We start from the raw sequence: 19,260 nt of genomic DNA, 5'->3' as shown, positions 1-19,260 counted from the left end.
AGCACAATAATGTTATCATGCCAAAGGTCTCTATCTAATCCATGGGAAGCCTGCAAGCAGAGGCTTGCGATACTTTAAAAACCAACAAATCTATGACATGAACTGTTGTTGACCCATGTCACCAGAAGCTGTTTTATCTATTCATTTCAGTTTATCTCACAGGGCGCCTGTTAGAAAATGCTAAACAACTTTTATATCATCATCACTTTGCTCCCTTGCATTGCTTTCCCTCCCTACTTATCTTGACGTGTTCTGGAGAACTCAAAATGTTGCACCTGATGTTCTGACAGTTTGGTTGGTCAACTACATTGTATTGTCCAAAGGTGACTTTTTGAATTGCATTCATTGGTTACATTTATATCCTCCCATTTCCCAAGACTCTCCATTCTTATTTACAATCAAGGAAGGTTACTTGTTATTGTATTTTAACATTCTGTTGGAAGCCGCCCAGAGTAGCTGGGGAAACCCAGCCAGATGGGCAGGGTATAAATAATAAATTATTATTATTATTATTATAAACAGACAGACAATATTAACTCTGCACTTGCTAGTTATTGTACATGGGCAGACAGATAAATAAATAAATAAATGTATAAGTTAGACCCCAGTTAGTTACTATTTGAGGGCTATTCCTTGGAAAGAGAAATGGAGAGATGGATCACACATAAACACCACAACTTTACGCACACGCTTCCCACCACCCAGTGTTTCCTCTTAGAGCCGCAGCTACAAAGCTTGTAAGAGGAGGCGGGGGCTTGATTGGGTAATAAAGGACATCCCTATTCTTTATTGGACGGCGGGAGGGAGGAGGTGGGGCGGCCCTTCAGGTGGTGGGGCTAGAATCTCTCGGCTCTCCACGCCCACAGCTCAGCCAGAGAGCCACGTGGTTGTGGGGGTGCGGGGGTGGTGGCGGCGGCTTGTATTATTCCTGCCGCTTTCGATTGTCTTTTCCCGACGGCGCGGATTCTCCCTTCTTTTTCCTGTTTCCTCTTTTTTTAAAACGCCGCTTTTCAGTGTTACTGTTTTGCAAGGGGGCGCGGATCGTGGGTGTGTCTTGAGGCGAGGAGGGCAAACAATGGCGAGGAGGGCTCGTTGAGAGCGCGCCGGGAGAGGATCTCCTCGCTTCTGCACTCCCACCCCCTCCCCATACAAAATTGGGCAAAGTCCGGACGGCTCGTGTTGCCCACCCCGAGCCGCCCCCTCCTCCCCACCCCCTCCCCTCTCGGGAGATGGAGGGCGAGCTCTGATCCAAGAGGGAGCAAAGGCGCGCACGCCTAGCCGCGTGCATTACAATGGAGCGAGGGGCTTCCAGCTTCCAGCAGCCTCGGAAGTGCTGCTCTGGGCGAAGGTAAAACGCCCCTTTGGATCGCCTTATCTTTTTTGGGGGGCTGCTGTTTTGGAAACTCGAAGGCAGGCCCCAGACAAAAGGCGTCGGCGTCGGGGAGGCTCGCCAAGGCGCAGGGAAGGACAAGGCTCGGCCGTTTTGGTTTTGAAGCGCAATGGCCGAGGATGGCTGCCGGCTGCTGCTTTCGGGCGCCCTCTGAGTGAGGTTGTCACTGGCAACGGGAGGCCGAGGGCTGTTGCTGCTGCTGCCGCCGCTTCTGCTGCAACCGGAGGAGGGCGGCTTCCGCGCCAGCGCGGCCATGGGCAAATGCAACGGGCGCTGTACGTTGGTGGGCTTCTGCTGCCTGCAACTGGTAAGGCGGAGCGAGGGCGGCCCCTTTTCCTTTGAACCTCCCCACTCTCGCTCCTCTATTGTGATACCTTCTCGGTGTTTGTGTGTGATCGCTGCTTCCTCTTTGGGTGGGTGACCTTGCTGCCAAGCCCCCCCTCCCGGGCCGGCGGTGGGGGGGGGGTTGACGGGGGGCTGGCCAGGGCGGAAAGCCTTCCCTCCAGCCCAACCCCTATGCCCTGTTTTGGAGAGGTGTGGGCTGGAGAGGGCGCTGCTGGTGGTTCAAGAGTGGGGCGAAGGGGTCGTCTGCTTGCCAAGGATGGTGATGTGGGTGGGGCGTTGGGGTTCCTTGTTTCAGTGAACTTGTGGGTTTCCTGCAATTTTGTCCGCCTTCTCAGACAACTCTTGTCCTCCAAAGCTGCTCGCATCAATCCAAAAGAGGGAGGCTTTGCCATCGGGTTTACGAACGAAAAAAGAAAAAAAGTGGAGGCAAAAAGCAAAAGAGAAAGCTCAAACTTTAACTAGCTTTGGAGTGGATGAGGAACTGCAAGCATCACACACAGAAGCAGTCATTTAAAAAGTCGATTCCGGCGGTGTGCTTCATGGGGCTTTGCTCCTTACAGGGGAAGATGTCTTGCACTAAGGCACATTAGTCCATCTAGCTCACTATTGTCTGCCCCCATTGGCAGCGGCTGCCCCAAGATTTCTGGCAGCAGCCTTTCTCAATCCTTCCTGGAGATCCAACCTGGGACCTTCTGTATGCAAAGCAGATGCTCTACTAGTAAGCTGTGACCTTTCCCCTACTAAGTGTGTTTTAGGATTGCTGGTGGCAGGTCTTCACAGTGATGGTGGGCAGGAAAAGAACAGCTAAAGTTTTGGATCTTGGATAGAGAAAACTCTGCTCAGTAGAATGACATAACTCCTCTCTTTCCCCCTTCCACCTTTATGTTGTTTTGCTAAATCTATCTAGTTCAGCACTATCTCCAGACCTGTTCTGCTGGATGCTTATGAGAAGCCCCTTGCCAGATGCAGATGACAGGACTCCTGCAACTTTAGTTGTTGCCATTCCCTCTTTTCTGTAATTATTAAGCCCTGTCCTCCTTTGCATATGACCACCCTGCTCCCCCCCCCTCATGTTGTGGTTGGCCAAATTTCCATCCTGGATCTTGGGACCAGAGGAAAGAAGTGGGACTGGAAATAATTGATGCTTCAGGAATCAGGATGCATAACAGAAATGGAGATGGGTTTCTGAGAAAAATAAACAAATAAGCACGGTTATGTGTTGTGGACACAAACTTGTATTCATACATTTACCCACACCTGCATCCCCTTCCCCTTCCCCTGTTGTCTTGCCTGTGTTTTAATTTTAGATAGCACAGAATTTTACAAAGTACAGGCAGATAGGTGTGCAATCTAAGTAATGGATAATAAAGTTAACAGAGGGAGAAAAGGTTCCCCATGAAATTCAGACTTAAGAGAGTCTTGGTTAGTGCAAGAAACCAGGAAATATCCCAACGATAATTGCCAAGCAATGCAAATAGATGGCCTTTAAAATACAAGCCCCTTTAAATTATTTTATTAAAAACATTCCCAGGGCAATGTTAAAACAGCCACACAGCCTACAAGCAAACGAACAAAAGGAATGCTTGGGTTGATTATGACTCTAGAAAGGCTGATCTTCCTATTTATACAGGAATTACAGGGGTTAATGCCTCTGCAAAAGTGGAATGCTGTGATTTCATGCTTCTATTATGGGGAATATCAGTGAGACTTTGGTAATGTCGATATTGTGTAAGGTTGATATTGCCTGGAAGCCAGATGTAAACTTAAAAAGCAAAGCAGCAACAAGAGATCCAACAAAAGGTGTATTGCTATTTGTAGTTCAGTTTTGCATGAAAGTTCTTTAGTTCTTTCTCATGCAAAATACATTAGCTTCCTGGCCTGTCTTGATCAGTGCTTAGGCTTACATGAGGCAGTTTGCTTCAAAAAATTGTAAGGGAATACATAACACTTGGCACATATCTGTATTGCCAGTTGCCAATTGTATTTATCAGACTTTTCCAGCTCAGGGCAGCATATATGTTATCTCCTCTATGATTTTATCTTCATAATGGCCCTGCAAGATTGGTTAGGCTGAGAGAGAGTCACCTGGTTTGTACGTAATGCTACAGCTTAGTCTGCGTTGACGGACATGAGAGAGTGCTCCCTCTTCTCTTCCAGCACAGCCACAAGACACAGAATGCAAGCATTTGCTCCTGTTTCCAGCTAGCCGTGGTTACTGTTCATGTCTGATCTGTGCTTGGTGTTAACTGTGGTTTAGTGAAACGTGTCAGGAATCGTTCACTGTGGTTTGAAGTTGTCTTGGGTCATAGTGCGCACTGTGGCCACAGTTTATCTGGGTGTGAGCATGAGTCTCCACAGTTAGCCAAAAACAAAAGTGAAAGCCAATGATCTCCTTGTGGCTGTGCCCGAAGAAGAGAGAGAAACAGATGAGTCCAAGGCTTGTCTGCACATGTTGCTAATTCAGGAGTGTAGAACCCATTATTATTATTATTATTATTATTATTATTATTATTATTATTATTTCATGGGCCACAAGATGGTGATGGGTGAGGCCAAAACCCAATGTGGATGGAGCAACTTACATCTCTCACTCTTTCTTTTTCTCTCTCCTTCTCTCACCTTCTCTCTCCTGCTACTCTTGATCTTCCTCCCTGCTCAGCTGACTACAGGGGAAGGAAAGATCACTCTTGCCAGAGGTCTGAACTACAGTGGTACCTCAGGTTACATACGCTTCAGGTTACATACTCCGCTAACCCAGAAATAACGCTTCAGGCTAAGAACTTTGCTTCAGGATAAGAACAGAAATTGTGCTCTGGCTGCACAGTGGCAGCGGGATGCCCCATTAGCTAAAGTGGTGCTTTAGGTTAAGAACAGTTCCAGGTTAAGAACGGACCTCCGGAACGAATTAAGTTCTTAACCCAAGGTACCACTGTAATGGCTTGCAGAGGGCTCTTCTGCTTCCATTGTTCCACCCATTTTGGATTTTCTGTCTGCTTCCTCTTCCTGCGACACCTGCCCCCTTTCTCTCCCTTTGGGCCCCTCCCCCCCATATGTTGCAGGCCGCATGCAGTTCTTGAGCCACAGGTTCCCCCTCCTCTCCATGCTAAGCTCATGGTTACACCCTTTTCGAGGGCCACATTCCCTTGTGGGAAACCTCCTGAGGGCCACACAATGGGGCCAGGTGCAAACGTAAACAGGACAACGGATGCAAGTTTTAGCTTTGCGCAACAGGTTACATTCCAAGCATGCAGAAGTCGGGTCCCTTCCAACTCTACAATTCTGTGTTTCTAAGTCAGAGATTCCCAGGACCCCCCACCCCTACCCCGTCCTGCTTGCAGGCAAGAGGCATTATCACAGTTCAATGACACATTCTGGCTAGACCAGAAGCACTCAAGGGTGTGGTCTGTGGAACAGAGTGTGGCCTATCAGAGTCCCAAGAGGCTTGGAAGGCCACATTTGACCCCCCCCCCAGGCCTGAAGTTTCCCACCCCTCATATAGTGTTCACATGTGAATGATAGGCTAAAGGTTACCTACAGCTCTTCATGGCCAAGTGGAGTCTTACAGCCAGTTTCCCCTGGTTGCAGTGCAGTTCTGTAGCCATTGCACCATCCTGGCTTCTGAAAAAGAGAGCCCGTGAAAGGTTTTATAGCTGTTTGGGGCTGGAGTGGATCTTTATCTGCTGCCTTTCAATGTATGCACCCAGGGGAACTTTATTACAGAGTGAAATCTGCATTAGTGAACAGATTCCTTATGTTCCATAGCATAACAGGATAGCTCAGTCAGTAGAATGTGAGACTCTTAATCTCAGGGTCGTGGGTTTGAGTCCCGCACTGGGCAAAAGTTTCCTGCATTGCAGGGGGTTGGACTAGATGGCCCTTGTGGTCCCTTCCAACTTTACATTTCTATGATACTGTGAGGCATGTTTAAGCTTGTGCAGCCCATTAATGCAACTGTATGGCAGGACTGAGGCAGGCAGGTAGGAGACTGTCAGCACCTTCCCCCATCATTAGTAAGCGTATGAAGGAGAAATTGTCAACGGCTCTTTGTGCTGCAATTTGCTTGTAGAGTATGTTTCAACACTTTGCAGGAAGATTAAAACTGCAGCCCTAAGTAAATTTGCTTGGAAGCAATTCCACTTTAAGCTGGTGCATTAGTAAATATGGTCAGAGTTGAGTTGCACAACTTGCTCTGGGTACAGAGAAAATTACTGCTGCTGGGTACATCATTGATTTTCCCCTTGCTTGGACTTGATCAAATGAAACATCTCTCTCGATTCTAGCCGAATGCATGGAGGGGGGAGTGAGCACACAGAGCCCTGCCCACTTGTTGCACAGATTCTACCTTCCCTGCTCGTGTATACAGAGAGCATTCAAATGCATCCACATGAACAGCTTAATGCACAGAGATGAAAATGGGGTAGCTTTTCCTATTTAAAACTGGAGAAGGGTTGTGGCTTCACGGTAAGAGTGGGGAACTTGTGACTGTCCAGATCTTGCTGGACTCCAACTCCCATCAGCCCCTGCCAGCATTGTCATTGGTCTAGGAGGATGGAACTTGGAGTCCAGCAATATTTGGAGCGACTCCAAGTTCCGCTCTCATAGTGTTGGTCAGAAAAGGGGAACTTTGAGCCCTGGGGCCAAACATGGTCCTTCCAAGCCTCTCTGTCAGGCCCTCAGGACTCTCCCCCATTTGCACCCCTCTCCCCAGGCTACATCCCTCCCTCACCAGCACTACACTGGGCTGTCCTCAAGTGTGTTTGCCTGGCTGGAATGCTGTCCTTGAACTGTGACAAAATTCACATTGCAAAGGTTTCAAAAGGAGGGAGGGAGGAATGGTTCCTGCTGAGCCTCTGCTGGTAGGGAGTTCCATGGGGGAGGCGCTGCCACACTCAAGGCTCAGTCTCTAGTGCTGAGAAATCACCAGAGGATCCTGGGTAATCATGATGGAACATAAGGAATCAGGTGGTACTTAAGGCCCCATGTTGTTTTGGGTCCGCCCCCCCCCCCCCGGTTTTGTTTGTATGTTGTATGTTAATAAAACAAAACCAAAGCACCACCATGTTATTGGGGACAGCAGATTAACACCCAAGGGGATGTGGGGAGTGGGCACCGGGTGTAAGCTGTTTTTCCTTCTCCGACTTTTCCACCTCTGGTCAAGCCTACCTCGGTCCCCGAGATACATGATACCACAGTATCCTGGCCCTGTTTTTAAATATTGGGGTCTTGCTGTTTTTCTGCACTGAGTGAAGTTTTCAATTACTGTTTTTAAGTTGTTGTCATTGCCTCAGAAGGCAGGTCACCATTTTACAGGTCTTGAAGTTACCACTGGAGCATTGGCGAAAGGAAGGTTTGGTTGGAGTAGGGGTAAAGGGATCCCTCTATTTCCAGTTTGAGGCAATTTACCTATGTGCCCATTCTGTCCAAGCTAAACAAATCATAGTTGGAAGGGACCCAAGGATAGTCTAGTCCAACCCCCTGCAGTGCAGGAATCCTTTGCCCAATATGGGGCTCAAACCCATGACTCTGAGATCAAGAGTCTCATGTTCTGCCAACTGAATTATCCCAGGTGCTGACTGAATGTTCATATTTAAATCAGCATTTCATCACAAAATATGTATTTAGACAATGCTGTTTTGTCTCAGTGGGTGCATTTCTAAACATATTTTGTCCTAAAATACTCGGGTTGCTTTCCCCCACACATTTACTATGTTTTTTTTAAAAAAAATCTGTGGTCCATATTGCAAAAATTGGAGAAGGTCAGATTCAGAAGGATAATAAATTACATTCTGATCCGCATTTTCATTCAGGAGGTCGGTTCACATGTGAATTGATAGAGATCTAACTCTAAAAAGCATCCCAGAGCAGGAGGAGAGAGTCTTGGCACACACCTCAATACTGGAACCTTTCCCTTGACTTTCATGTCCTGTAAGAGTAGTTCTGCTGGATCCAACCAAAGGTCCCCCTAGTCTAGCTCTCTGTTTCTCCCAGTGGCCCACCAGATGCTTTTGGCAAAGCCCGCCAGCAGGGCATAAAGGAGGTTGCTCATCACCCAACCCCCTACTCTGCTCCTGGTATTCAGAGTCACACTCCTGAACCTAGAGGGTGCACACAGTGGTTGTGCCTAGGTGCTCTAGTGATGGACTGCTGTGGCAAATGCACTTGGCGTGATCATTTTTTTTTTACATCTGCCCTTCGTATGCCGAAGACCCTTATCTCCCAAACACCATGTGATTCAGGCTCTTAAAATCTTTCAGAAGCTTCCTTTGTGGCTGGCTGTTGTCAGTTCAGCAGCCTCTTTGCCTTGATGTTGGCTGTGCTTGATAATTGGATCCGCATCTTATGTCGTGTCTTAAATGTGCTCTGTGACTCATCAGCTGATTCACTCCATCCTCATTCCTTATTCTTCTATACCACACCACACCACTTGACACCACTGTGTTTTACCTCTCGGGACCTGGTGTTCTGGTGTTTGTTTGTTTGTTTGCAGGGGGTGAGAGTAGATTGTGTGATTTAAACGTTAATGCACCTCAAATAGGTGGTGCGGAATGATTTGGATGCTCTTTGCTGAATAAATGCTCCATTTTGGGACCCTTGGAATATTATCCTAGTCACATGGGAAGTTGTGTTAGAAACTCAGATATATAAGGCAGGCACCAAATGGCCCCTTAAACCAAGGTTGCAGTCACCAAAACGGAATGTCTAGTTGCCATTTTGGGGTAAGTCTTATTTTTCAAACGATGAACTGTCTGTGATTGATTCTCAGTTAAACATTTGGCTAGATGACAACCTTGAGCTAGGTTAAGAGCTTTGAGAACTTAAAGAAGAAAAGCCACTTGGATCAAGGGGCAGTCCACATATATAGTGGCCTATTCCGACCTTTTTGCCTTAATGGTGACAGCTCCTGCTCAGGCTGCACACAGAAAAAGCCATTTGGTTCCAGAAATTCATTCCAATTGCACAGATAAAATATAACTGATAGAATTCTACAGGGTGTGGTATTAGTGTGTGTGGAAGCAGTCAAGATCCTGTGATCCCAAGATGGTGATGTCAGGCGCCATCCCTGGCGCCCAGGCATCTTCACTTGGTTGCAAGTGGTCAACAGCCAAGTGCAAAATGCTAATTTTGAACACTGATGTTCTTCTGGCTCTGGGGTTCACCCACCTGTCCTCAATCTGATGTCATATTGGCACCGGGTGATTGGCAGGTGGTTGGTTCCACCCGCCCATCAAAGTTGGCCCACCAGTATGGGGGGAAATAATGCACAAAGCAGGATTGAACTCCCTACGTGTCAGATGAAGTGCAGGATGTTAAATCCTGCCTTTAAGGAGTGCCACTATGGTCATGGTTAGTAAGTTGGACTGGGGAGACATGGGTTCAATTCCCATGTGTCCATGAAGCTTTCTGCGTGAATCTCAGCCATGCACAGTGTCACTGAGAGCATGATGGTGGTTGGTGGGGAACAATGCACACTTGATGGTGCCCTTAACTCCTTGGAGGAAAAGTGGGATAAATTTTCACTACAGCTTCTGTGTTCCTTTTAAATCTGTTGTCAGTTGCGCCTTGAAATTACAGTCTATTGTGCAGGCTTCTGAACCATAATGTGGCATAGACACATCCTCCCTGCTCTATATTTTTTCGCAGCAAATCTGCCATTTTTAGAAATGCATTGTCTCATAAAATTAAACTGCTAGCATAATGGATCGATGCTGTACAAATGAAATTGAGCAATTGAAATTGGATGTAATGCCAGTCAAATCTAAAGTCAAAGTTGTAATTAACTTTCTGCAGTTGGCTATACCCTGGGAAGCAAATGTTTTTTATGTGCACAGCTCATCAGGCATGCTAAATCTGGTGTGTTAATCATTTGCAGTGTGTCCAAAATCTGAATAAAATTGTAAACATTCCCCGAGCACCATCTCACCAAACTTACAGCAGGTCTTTTCACTGAGAAAGAATGGATAGTGGGAAACCTGGAACACAAGTGCAGTCTACCTACATCTCACCCCATCTTCCAGAAATGATAGACCTGTTCTCTGATGCTACTCCACTGAGTGTGGTTTCAGTTATATACCAAACCAATGCTGTGCTTGGAAATGGCTTTTTAAAGATACTGGTAAATATTTTAAGACATGACAACTCAACAAGAAATACCCCACTTTATTATTATTCACATTTTATATTTCTAGCCAATGGGCTAGATGTTTCTGGTCCCCCAATCCCTGCAGCCCATTTTGTCAATCAGCTGAACCCATCCATCTGTCAGTCTCCATGATTTTGGGTGAAGCATTGTTTTTCTTTGCCCCGGGATTTGATTTCAAACCATGCAGGCACAGGTATAGGGCTTTGCAAGCAGTGCCAGCCACCTGGGTTGCCGGCTCTTGGCACTTGCAAAGATGGTGCATGCAAATCCAACTTTTGGCAGGGGAAGCTACGCCTTTACTAGTCAGGTGTAGGGCAGGTAGGCATGATTTGACCTCAAAATAATAATAATAATAATAATAATAATAATAATAATAATAATAATAATAATAAAATTTATTTCTACCCCGCTCATCTGGTTGGGCTTCCCCAGCCACTCTGGGCAGCTCCCAACAGAATATTAAACAGACAATAAAACATCAAACATTAAAAACCCTCCCTAAACAGGGCTGCCAGATAGTTGTTTATTTCTTTGACATCTGATGGGAGGGCGTACCACAGGGTGGGCGCCACTACCGATAAGGCCCTCTGCTTGGTTCTATGTAACTTTTACTTCTCGCAGGGAGGGAGCCACCAGAAGGCCCTCGGAGCTGGACCTCAGTGTCCGGGCAGAGCGATGGGGGTGGTCTCGGCTTAGGCCTGGAGACCAGAGGTTCCTCAGTGCTGATGTATGGGTAGACGTGGTACCCAGAGATTTTAGTGACAATGGCAATAATAATAATGTTGCAGTTTGTTACTTGGCACATTTGAGGTGACCTTTTCAAAATATATCGCTTGTACTATTCAAGAAGAAAATTTTCATTCTGATATGGCTTCTTCTTTCCAATAACATTTTTTTTTCTAAGAATTTAAGAAGAGCCTGCAGGATCAGGCCAATGGCATCCTGTTCTCACAATGCCTGTGGGAAACCTGCAGGGAGGACCCAAACACAAGATCCCTCTCTCCTCCTGCGGCTTCCAGCAACTGGAATTCAGAAGCATCATCGCCTCCAGCTGTGGAGGCAAAGCACAGCCAAGGTGGCTAGTTCCCTCTAGGAAACTTTGTCATACTCTGAATAGAGTCTGTCCATTGATCCCAGTGACCTGGTCAAGGACCTCAGTGATCTCAGTGCTCCTGACCTGGAAACTCTATCCTTATTTATAGCAATTGCTGAATAGCTAGGCAGGCAGAAGACAACCTCTTGCAATATCTGTATCAATTTGTGGCAGCCGCCACAGGACAACAGGGCGGTAGGCCAAGAGATTGGATCAAGTTGCCTTTCTCCATAGATTGGGGATTGGGACGGGGGGGGGGGGAGAGAGAGAGAGAGAAAGGAGCCTAGATTCTTCTATATGTGAGTTTTCAATTACACAATTAAATGCACAATTAGGTATAATTACCAGTGCTCAGGAGCCGCGACTGTTCATAATAGGCATGTAATCTACTGCAGTCACTGTTTATACTGCTCAGCCCCTCTCCCTAATGATTATGGAATGCTTCCACATTTGCATGGTTGCCATGGAAATCATGTTTGGAGCTGACAAACCGCACTCGGGATGGAAGGCCATGATATTTCTTTGGGTAGGGGGGAAGCTGCAGCTGCTGGAGGGAGAAGGTTGGCTGAGGGGTCTTCTGTGGCAACTGCGGTGTCGTAAGAACGTCAGAGGAGCCTCCCTGAATTGGGCCAGTGGCTCACGAAGTCAAGCATCCTGTTCTTCCGGTAGCTGTCTGTGTGGCAAGCTTGCAAACCAAGACCTGAGCACCACAGCCCTCTCCCCACTTGTGATTCCATAGCACGGGGTCTTTGTAAGTGCACTGCCTTTGATCGTCGAGGTTAGTATCCATTTATATCCTCCGCGAATTCGTCCTCTTTGTAAGCCGTCCAAGTTGGTGTCCATCGCTGCCTCTTGTGGGAGCGAGTTCCGTGGTTTAACTTTGCGTTGTGTTTGAAGCATTCCTTGCATGCAGAAAATCCCAGGTGTCGGTGCCTGGCATCTCCACTTATAAAAAAAGCAAAACCATCAGGGCTAGTAGACATTTAGGAAGCTACTGTTCAGGGTGGGTGTTTTAGATCCTATAAGACAGGCATGTCCAACAGGTAGTTCGTGATCTACTGGTAGATCACTGGATGTCTGTGGTAGATCACTGGTAGATCACTGGCTCCCCCCAAAGAAACTCAGCAACTTTGGCTCCCCTAAAAAAAGCTCTACATCTTTGCCCCGAAGCCCCCAAAACAGGGCTTTCCTTCCTAAACAAAGCTCAACTTTGACCCGAACCCCCCAAAACATGGATGGCTTTCCTTCCTAAAAAAAGCTCAACAACCTCAACCTGAACCCCCCAAAAGGGGGTAGACCACTGCCAGTTTTTAACTCTGTGAGTAGATCGCAGTCTCTTGGAAGTTGGCCACCCCTGCTATAAGAGGATTCATCAGGAACACCTGTATTTCCCATGTGGGGTACAAATGTCTAAAGATGTTAGCTGTAAATGACAATGAAATCCACAGAGAGATGGGAAAGTGTTTGGATGAACCCCAGACTTGAAGTGTGTTGCTTTGGAATACTCTGAAGCAACACGGACATCCTCCAAAGTTGCCAACCTGGGGTTCTTTCCCAAGCTTTGTGGACAAAGGTGCTTCCATGCAACCTGTTGTCAGGGATTGGGCAGAGGAGGAATGGTGGAGGCCGCCTCCCCAGCCTGACCCTTCCAGAGAAGAAGAAGATGGTTTAGAATTACAACAGGGAGTTGAGGGAGATCACAGCTCAGAGGCAGATGAGGAGAAAAGCTGGGAAATTATGGGAGAGGAGGAGAAAGAAGAGGAAGCACCAGGGGGTGACAGCTGATGGACACAGTGTCTTTAGAAAGCATTCCAGACCTCCGTCCTCTCCCAGAACCCGGTGAGCCTTGAAAGTAGGAGAGCAAAGAGCTCAAAGGCAGAGGGGACTTTTCAGCACCCGTAGCAATGAAGCATGAGGAAGTGGGAGAGACGGAGAGGGTGGAGACTCACTCAGGACAATGCCATTATTCTAAGAGGCTGCATTCCCAATCCTCTCTCTGTAAATAGTGAATAAAAAGCAGATGGTAAGGAATTTTCCTTGTCTTATCCGTTCCTGGCAACCTGCCATGGGGGTTGGTTCTTCTGCCGTCTAACCCCTGTCAATGACCACCAGCCATTTCTATTCGTTTTCAGATAAGTTAAACAATGTTGCATCGTTGCAAGTGCTGTCTTATCCGTTCCACTGCATTCTCTCATCACTTTCTGTCAGCAGTAAATCACACCGTTCAAAGTTGGAGTTAACTCTTTGTTAGCAAAGACACGATCTACACAGACTTGGCAGTGTGTGAGGTGGAATGAGCGCAGCAGCTCACCCGTGTTAGGTCTTACCCCGTGAATCATTTGCCGAGACTGAAAGTCCTCACCTCGCTATAGCCGTCTTAAGTCCCCTGCTCTCCAGGAGACCCTACCTGCAACCAGTCTTTTGGAGAAGGAGGTTTGTTGCGTGAGACTTCCCAGTCAACTGTAATTGTGCAACCTGAATATGCTTGTATGTGCCTGAATCCTGCCCAAAAATAGTGGCTGAGGAAGCGCCCCAATTCTGAGTGACAGTCAGTAGTGTGCCTGCAAAAATTGATGCCTTTTCCTCCAGGCTCTCCTGGGGAAATGTCTGTTATCCCACATAAGGGAGAACAGGGAAGTGTTGGTTTTGACTGATAGCTCTAGCTTCCAACCAGGGAATAACTTTGACAGTGTTTTCTTTTCACTTCTGATCACAGTGCTCTGTGTTTGGAGGGATGCTGGAGGAACGTATCCGTTGCTGTCAACTGAGCAGCAAACCAAAACAAATATGCAGGCTGTTTTTTGTACATCACGATTCCCTAAGTTCTGCACCTGTGTATCCAAAATGTTGCAAGTTGTTTACCTGGGGATGTCTGTATGATGTATGCCATTTTCATGCATATTCTTCCAAAACACTAGGAGGGGGAGCAACTCTTTCTGCGTAAAGACTTTCCTTGTACAGGAAAATGCAAGGAAAGTTGCTATCCTTTTTCTGAGATTTGGTGGGTTTCTATCCCCTCGGAAGGTGACATAAATTGTGGGGAAATTGAATCTAATTCTGTTAAGGAATTATTATTATCATCATCAATTAATTAATTAATAAGATGTAGCCAGTTTCTCATTTCCTTGTGCAAATCAACAGCCTCAACTTAGGAAGCTTTCTTATACTGACCATTGATATACCTAGTTCAGTATTTTCTAAACCAGGGGTCAGGAACCTTTTTCAGCCGTGGGCTGGTCCACCATCCCTCAGACCATGTGGTGGAGTTGGACTATATTTTAGGGGGGGTGAACAAATTCCTATGCCCCACAAATAACTCAGAGATGCATTTTAAATAAATGGACACATTCTATTCATTTAAAAACATGCTGATTCCCGGACCATCTGTGGGCCGGATTGAGAAGGGGATTAGGCCGCATCCGGCCCTCGGGCCTTAGGTTGCCTACCCCTGGTCTAAGCTTAACTGGCAGTGCCTGTCCAGAATTGCAGACTCTGTTCTCTCCCAACCTGAGGTCATAGAATTGGATGGGACCCCAAGGGTCATCTAGTCCAATCCGTTGCAATGCAGGAACATTTTGCCCAATGTGGGACTCAAACCCATGACTCTGGGATTAAGAGTCTCGTGCTCTACTGAGTGAGCTATCACAGATCTCCCCTTTTGCCTGCAAAGCAATTGCTCTACTACCATATGTGGGCCTTGGATTTTCCTAAGTGAAGTTCTTAATCACTTTGGACCTGACTCAAAGTGGGTGTCCTGCACCAAATTAACCCTGTGAACTGCCCTGAGACCTCCGGTTATAGGGTGGTATATGAATTCAATTAAAATAATAATAATTTTTTAAAACCCACTTTCCAGATCATCAAAGCGGAATCTGCATCTGGGATCTTGTCTTTGGTGCATGTCCTTGGGAACGAAACACCAGATAAGCTGTTAAAACTTTATCTAGGCTGTCCAACAGAAGACTGTTTTGTTTGTTTGTTCTCATTTTGTATTTATATGTTGTGAACTGCCCTGTGATGTTTGGATGATGGGCAGAATACAAATTTGATAAATAAATAAAAAAGAAACAATAAAATTAAGGTGCCTTTGTCTTTGTTTTATTTTTTTAAAGTATATATCCCTTGCACTGCACACATGAATTAAGGCAGTGTACTACATAAGATCAGCTGTTTTAAAATTCATTTTAAAACGCAATAAAGCAGCATACATGGGAACCTCTGAGCCTAACTTAAAAAGAAATTAAGTTTCAGTAGATGCCTGAGTGAACCAAAGTGCTTTTAGCTTCTGGTGGTGTATGCTTGGTGGATCTCTCCGCATCTTGGTATGAGAAGTGAGTTGGCTGATTTGGATCAGTGTTTGGCACCCCTGCAGTCCTTCCTTTGCAATCTGTTGCTAATAATGCCTGTTCCTGTGGCCATGCTGGTTGATTTAGTCAGAGCCCTGTTCTGAGCAACCGGCTATCTTGCTTCATTGTCTCTCCGTTCCTTTCACTGAATATGGGCTGAGAGTTTGCCAGAGATGTCAACCCAAAGATTTACTGTGTTGTCTCGAGATGCTCAAATGAAGAAGAAAAATGGCTCCCTGTGGGCCTCACAGAAATGAGGCCGGCTGGTGACCGGATGCTATTTCTCTTGTTCTGAATAGTCTTCAGGATTTCGTTTTGCAGCTTTCGAGGAGAGTCTTCCTGTTGCACTTGCTTTCTGCTGATGATTGGGGAATTTCCCACAACTATATTTTTTTTTCACAGAGATCATTTATAAAAATGCCTTGTTTTCATAACATTGTGCAATACCAGTCAAACTGATTGGGTTCAAAATTTTGTTTAGACATTTTTTCTGGTGGCTATCTCAGGAAGCATTCATTGTGCGAGAAAGGAGGATGATTTTTTAATTATTTATACCCCTCCCATCTGGCTGGGTTTCCCCAGCCACCCTGGGTGGCTTACAGCACATATAAAAACATAATAAAACATCAAACATTGAAAACTTCCTGAAACAGGGCTGCCTTCAGATGTATTCTAACAGTTGTATAGCTCTTTATCTCCTTGACATCTGAAGGAAGGGTGTTCCGCAGGGAGGGCGCCATTTTTGTGAAACGCCCACGGAGAAGGATGTAGTAGCCTGTGTTTCGATGGAGTCTTTGGGAAGGGTATGCCATGAAAATCCACAAGGATCCCTTGCTGGGAATCGTGACGTTGACATTATTTTTGCACAGCGTGCTGCATGTGTGATTTCCCCATTGCATTCTCTGCTGATTGGGACATGGGTTTGCACAACAGCTGATTTGCAAGTGTGTTGTTGGGGAGAGGGGGGAATCAAAGAAGATCTGCAGCGGGGAGCTTAGATCTTTGACTTCTGCAGGATTGTTAGTTCCCAGAGTTCCCTGAGAAGTGGGATTTATTGTTAAACCACTTTGGGAGTCTCCAAACACCTTTCAACACCCTTGGCAAACTACACTCCCCAGGAATTTTTTGGGGAAGCCGCAAGTGGCAGAGGGCCTTCTCAGTAGTGGCGCTCGCCCTGTGGAACGCCCTCCCATCAGATGTCAAGGAAATAAATATCTGACTTTTAGAATATATCTGAAGGTAGCCCTGCTTAGGGAAGTTTTTAATGTTTGATGTTTTATTGTGCTTTTAATTTTCTGTTAGGGTATAAATGTTTGTTTGTTTGTTTAAAAATAGTTACAGGTAGGTAGCCGTGTTGGTCTGCCATAGTTGAAACAAAATAAAAAACTTTAAAAATTCCTTCCAGTAGCACCTTAGAGAGCAACTAAGTTTGTTATTGGTGTGAACTTTCGTGTGCATGCACACTTCAAAAGCTCATACCAATAACAAACTTAGTTGGTCTCTAAGGTGCTACTGGAAGGATTTATTTTATTTTATTTTATTTTTGTTTCAACTACGGCAGACCAACATGGCTACCTACCTGTAACTACTACTACTACTACTACTATTATTATTATTATTATTATTATTATTATTATTATTATTATTAATTAAAATGGCACTTCCAAACTACAAACAGTGCAACCTCACTCAGTACAGATCAAATTACCTTGTTGGGATAAACTTGATTAATGGGAGTGCCCTGTGGAGGAAGGTGGGGGAATATAAATTAAATGAGTACATAAAAATATTTGGTGTCTTCCTGTGATTGCTGTCCTGCAGCAACCCCAGTAATTCTTCCAGATTATCCTGCGTGGTTAGCTAGCAAGCCACACCCCTTAATATTGCTGTTACTTTAACATCACCACCAATAGGCTTCCTTTCACTAAGAGAAGATCGAACCTTTGATCTTTCAAATTTAGTAACATCCCTTGTAATATCCGAAAGCATTCCCAGTTGCAATAAAAATGCTTGATTTCTAGAACCCAAAAACTTTCTGCTTATTTTTATCTCGTGTTTCTCTATAAGAAAGTGTTACTGGAGCCATGTAGAAATTCTGGTTAGATTGCATCTTTCTGATAACCCAAAATCTGCTCAACTCAATTGAGCGTTCATTTTATAGTGTAGATTCATTTTCCAATATCTTAGAATCATAGAAGGGCCATCCAGTCCAACCCCCTGCCAAGCAGGAAACAAGTGAATCTTAATTCACTTGATAACATTTCTCTATTAAAAAACATAGGCCCCACACCTAGGGATGGGACAGAAATTTGCTTCAGTTCTTAATTAGAGGCAACCTAGGAAATGAACCGAACATTTGCGCTTACTTGAATTTTGTGACACTGTTCTCCGGCCGAATAATGTGTAAAAAAAGAAGAAGGATATGCTAAGTTATAAAGCTTGCATATAAATGCATATATTAGTGAAGGTAACATGCAGAAATGTGTTATCTTTGGAGAACTTGCTTTGCAAAAGTGAGCATCTTTTGCAAAATTGTATGCAAAAATGTGTATATTAGAAGAAATTTGAACTAAAATGCTGAAGAATTTTCATGAGGACTTTAAGGACTATCCATTAGCTGTTCTTTAAAAGTCACACTTCTCTGAAGTTTACAGTGCAGTTCTCCAGCCAAGTAATGTGTTCCAAAATGTATATAGTAGGGTAAAGTGTTCATACAAAGGAATACATACGTGCTTACTGGGAGAAGTTCAGACTAAAACATTAATTATATTTCATGAGGACTTCATTTTTAAAAGTGATGTGCAAATGTTTCCGGCCAGACTGCTTAGATCTAGTAAGTGACACACCCCACACCCCACACACACAGAGTTGTTGTACCTTGGTTGACGAACGACTTATGAATCGAGTGTTTGGCTCCTGAAACACCGCGAATCTGGAAGTGAGTGTTCCGGTTTGCGAATGTTCTTTGGAACCCGAATGTCTGGCACGGCTTCCGCAATTTCTGATTGGCTGCAGGAGTTTCCTGCAGCCAATCGGAAGCCACACCTTGGTTTCTGAACGTTTTCGAAGTCAAACAGGAAAGGATTCTGTTCTGCTTCCAAGGTACAACTGTGTGTGTGTGTGTGTGTGTGTGTGTATAACAGCAAGAAGGGGGAGAGGAATCCTATATTGACAGATTCACCCACCAGTAGTTCCAGTAACACAATACTACTTCTGTGATAGCTGATGCCATACCCCCATCCAGGTACAACCCCCCCCCCCGCCCAGCCCACACACCAAAGGAAACTCAGCATTTTGTGGTCATTCAGCATGCTCAATATTCATTCAGCTGCTCTCTTTTTTGGGGGGGCAGAAGAGGAACCTCTAAGTATGCCCTCATTTCTGAGCGGCTCCATTCTGGCTGCATAGCTAATATCAGCACCTCACTTTGCTAATAGCAGGAGTTATTGTTGATGATAACTCGCACCTTAGGGGAGCAATAAATCAATGGGAACCGTTGCTGTGCAAATGTATCAATGACAACTCTGTTAAAAGTTCTGTTCCACCAGATTAAAGGCCTTTCGGGCATGCAAAAGTAATAAGATAGCTGAATTATCTTCAGCTTGGTTGTATTAACAACTCTTATCACATCAGAGAGCTTTTTTTTCTTTTTTAATAAATAAATAACAAACCAGCAATATTTTCTGGAGATGGATTTTTCTGATGCACAAGGTTACGTGTAAAATTTGTATTATAAAGTGCATCATTTTGTACAGATAATTATCATCCCAGTCTTTTCACTTTAGGTATAGCATTTAATTTCTCCCCCCCCCTTTCTCTTTGACATCCCCGTAATTTATCTGCCTTATTTCCAAGAATAGCTGTTTTGCAAAGTTCTGCTCTATTGCATGCACATTAAGATCATCTCATTTCTACCTTACCAGCTGCAACTGTCTATACTATTTCT

The 19,260-nt window shown here is 45.2% G+C and overlaps 1 protein-coding gene across 2 annotated transcripts in view; it reads left to right on the top strand.

Moving 5' to 3' along the window:
- The first annotated feature begins 899 nt into the window (after positions 1-899).
- NKAIN1 (sodium/potassium transporting ATPase interacting 1) overlaps positions 900-19,260 on the top strand; it is a 47,236-nt gene continuing 28,875 nt past the window's right edge. The window contains exon 1 of one of the 2 annotated variants that reach the window (XR_004427191.1): positions 900-1,697. Coding sequence is in view for 1 of the 2 variants with exons in the window: in XM_033158010.1 (XP_033013901.1) it covers positions 1,644-1,697 (54 nt within the window). In the remaining variant the exon portion in view is untranslated. The remainder of the gene's footprint in view (positions 1,698-19,260) is intronic. The other variant, XM_033158010.1, reaches the window with a different exon arrangement.

This window comes from Lacerta agilis, chromosome 8 (genome assembly GCF_009819535.1).
Source record: "Lacerta agilis isolate rLacAgi1 chromosome 8, rLacAgi1.pri, whole genome shotgun sequence".
NCBI classification, from domain to species: Eukaryota; Metazoa; Chordata; class Lepidosauria; order Squamata; family Lacertidae; genus Lacerta; species Lacerta agilis.
The sequence above is the reverse complement of the archived record's forward strand: the minus strand, read 5'-3'. Positions and strand labels throughout refer to the sequence as shown.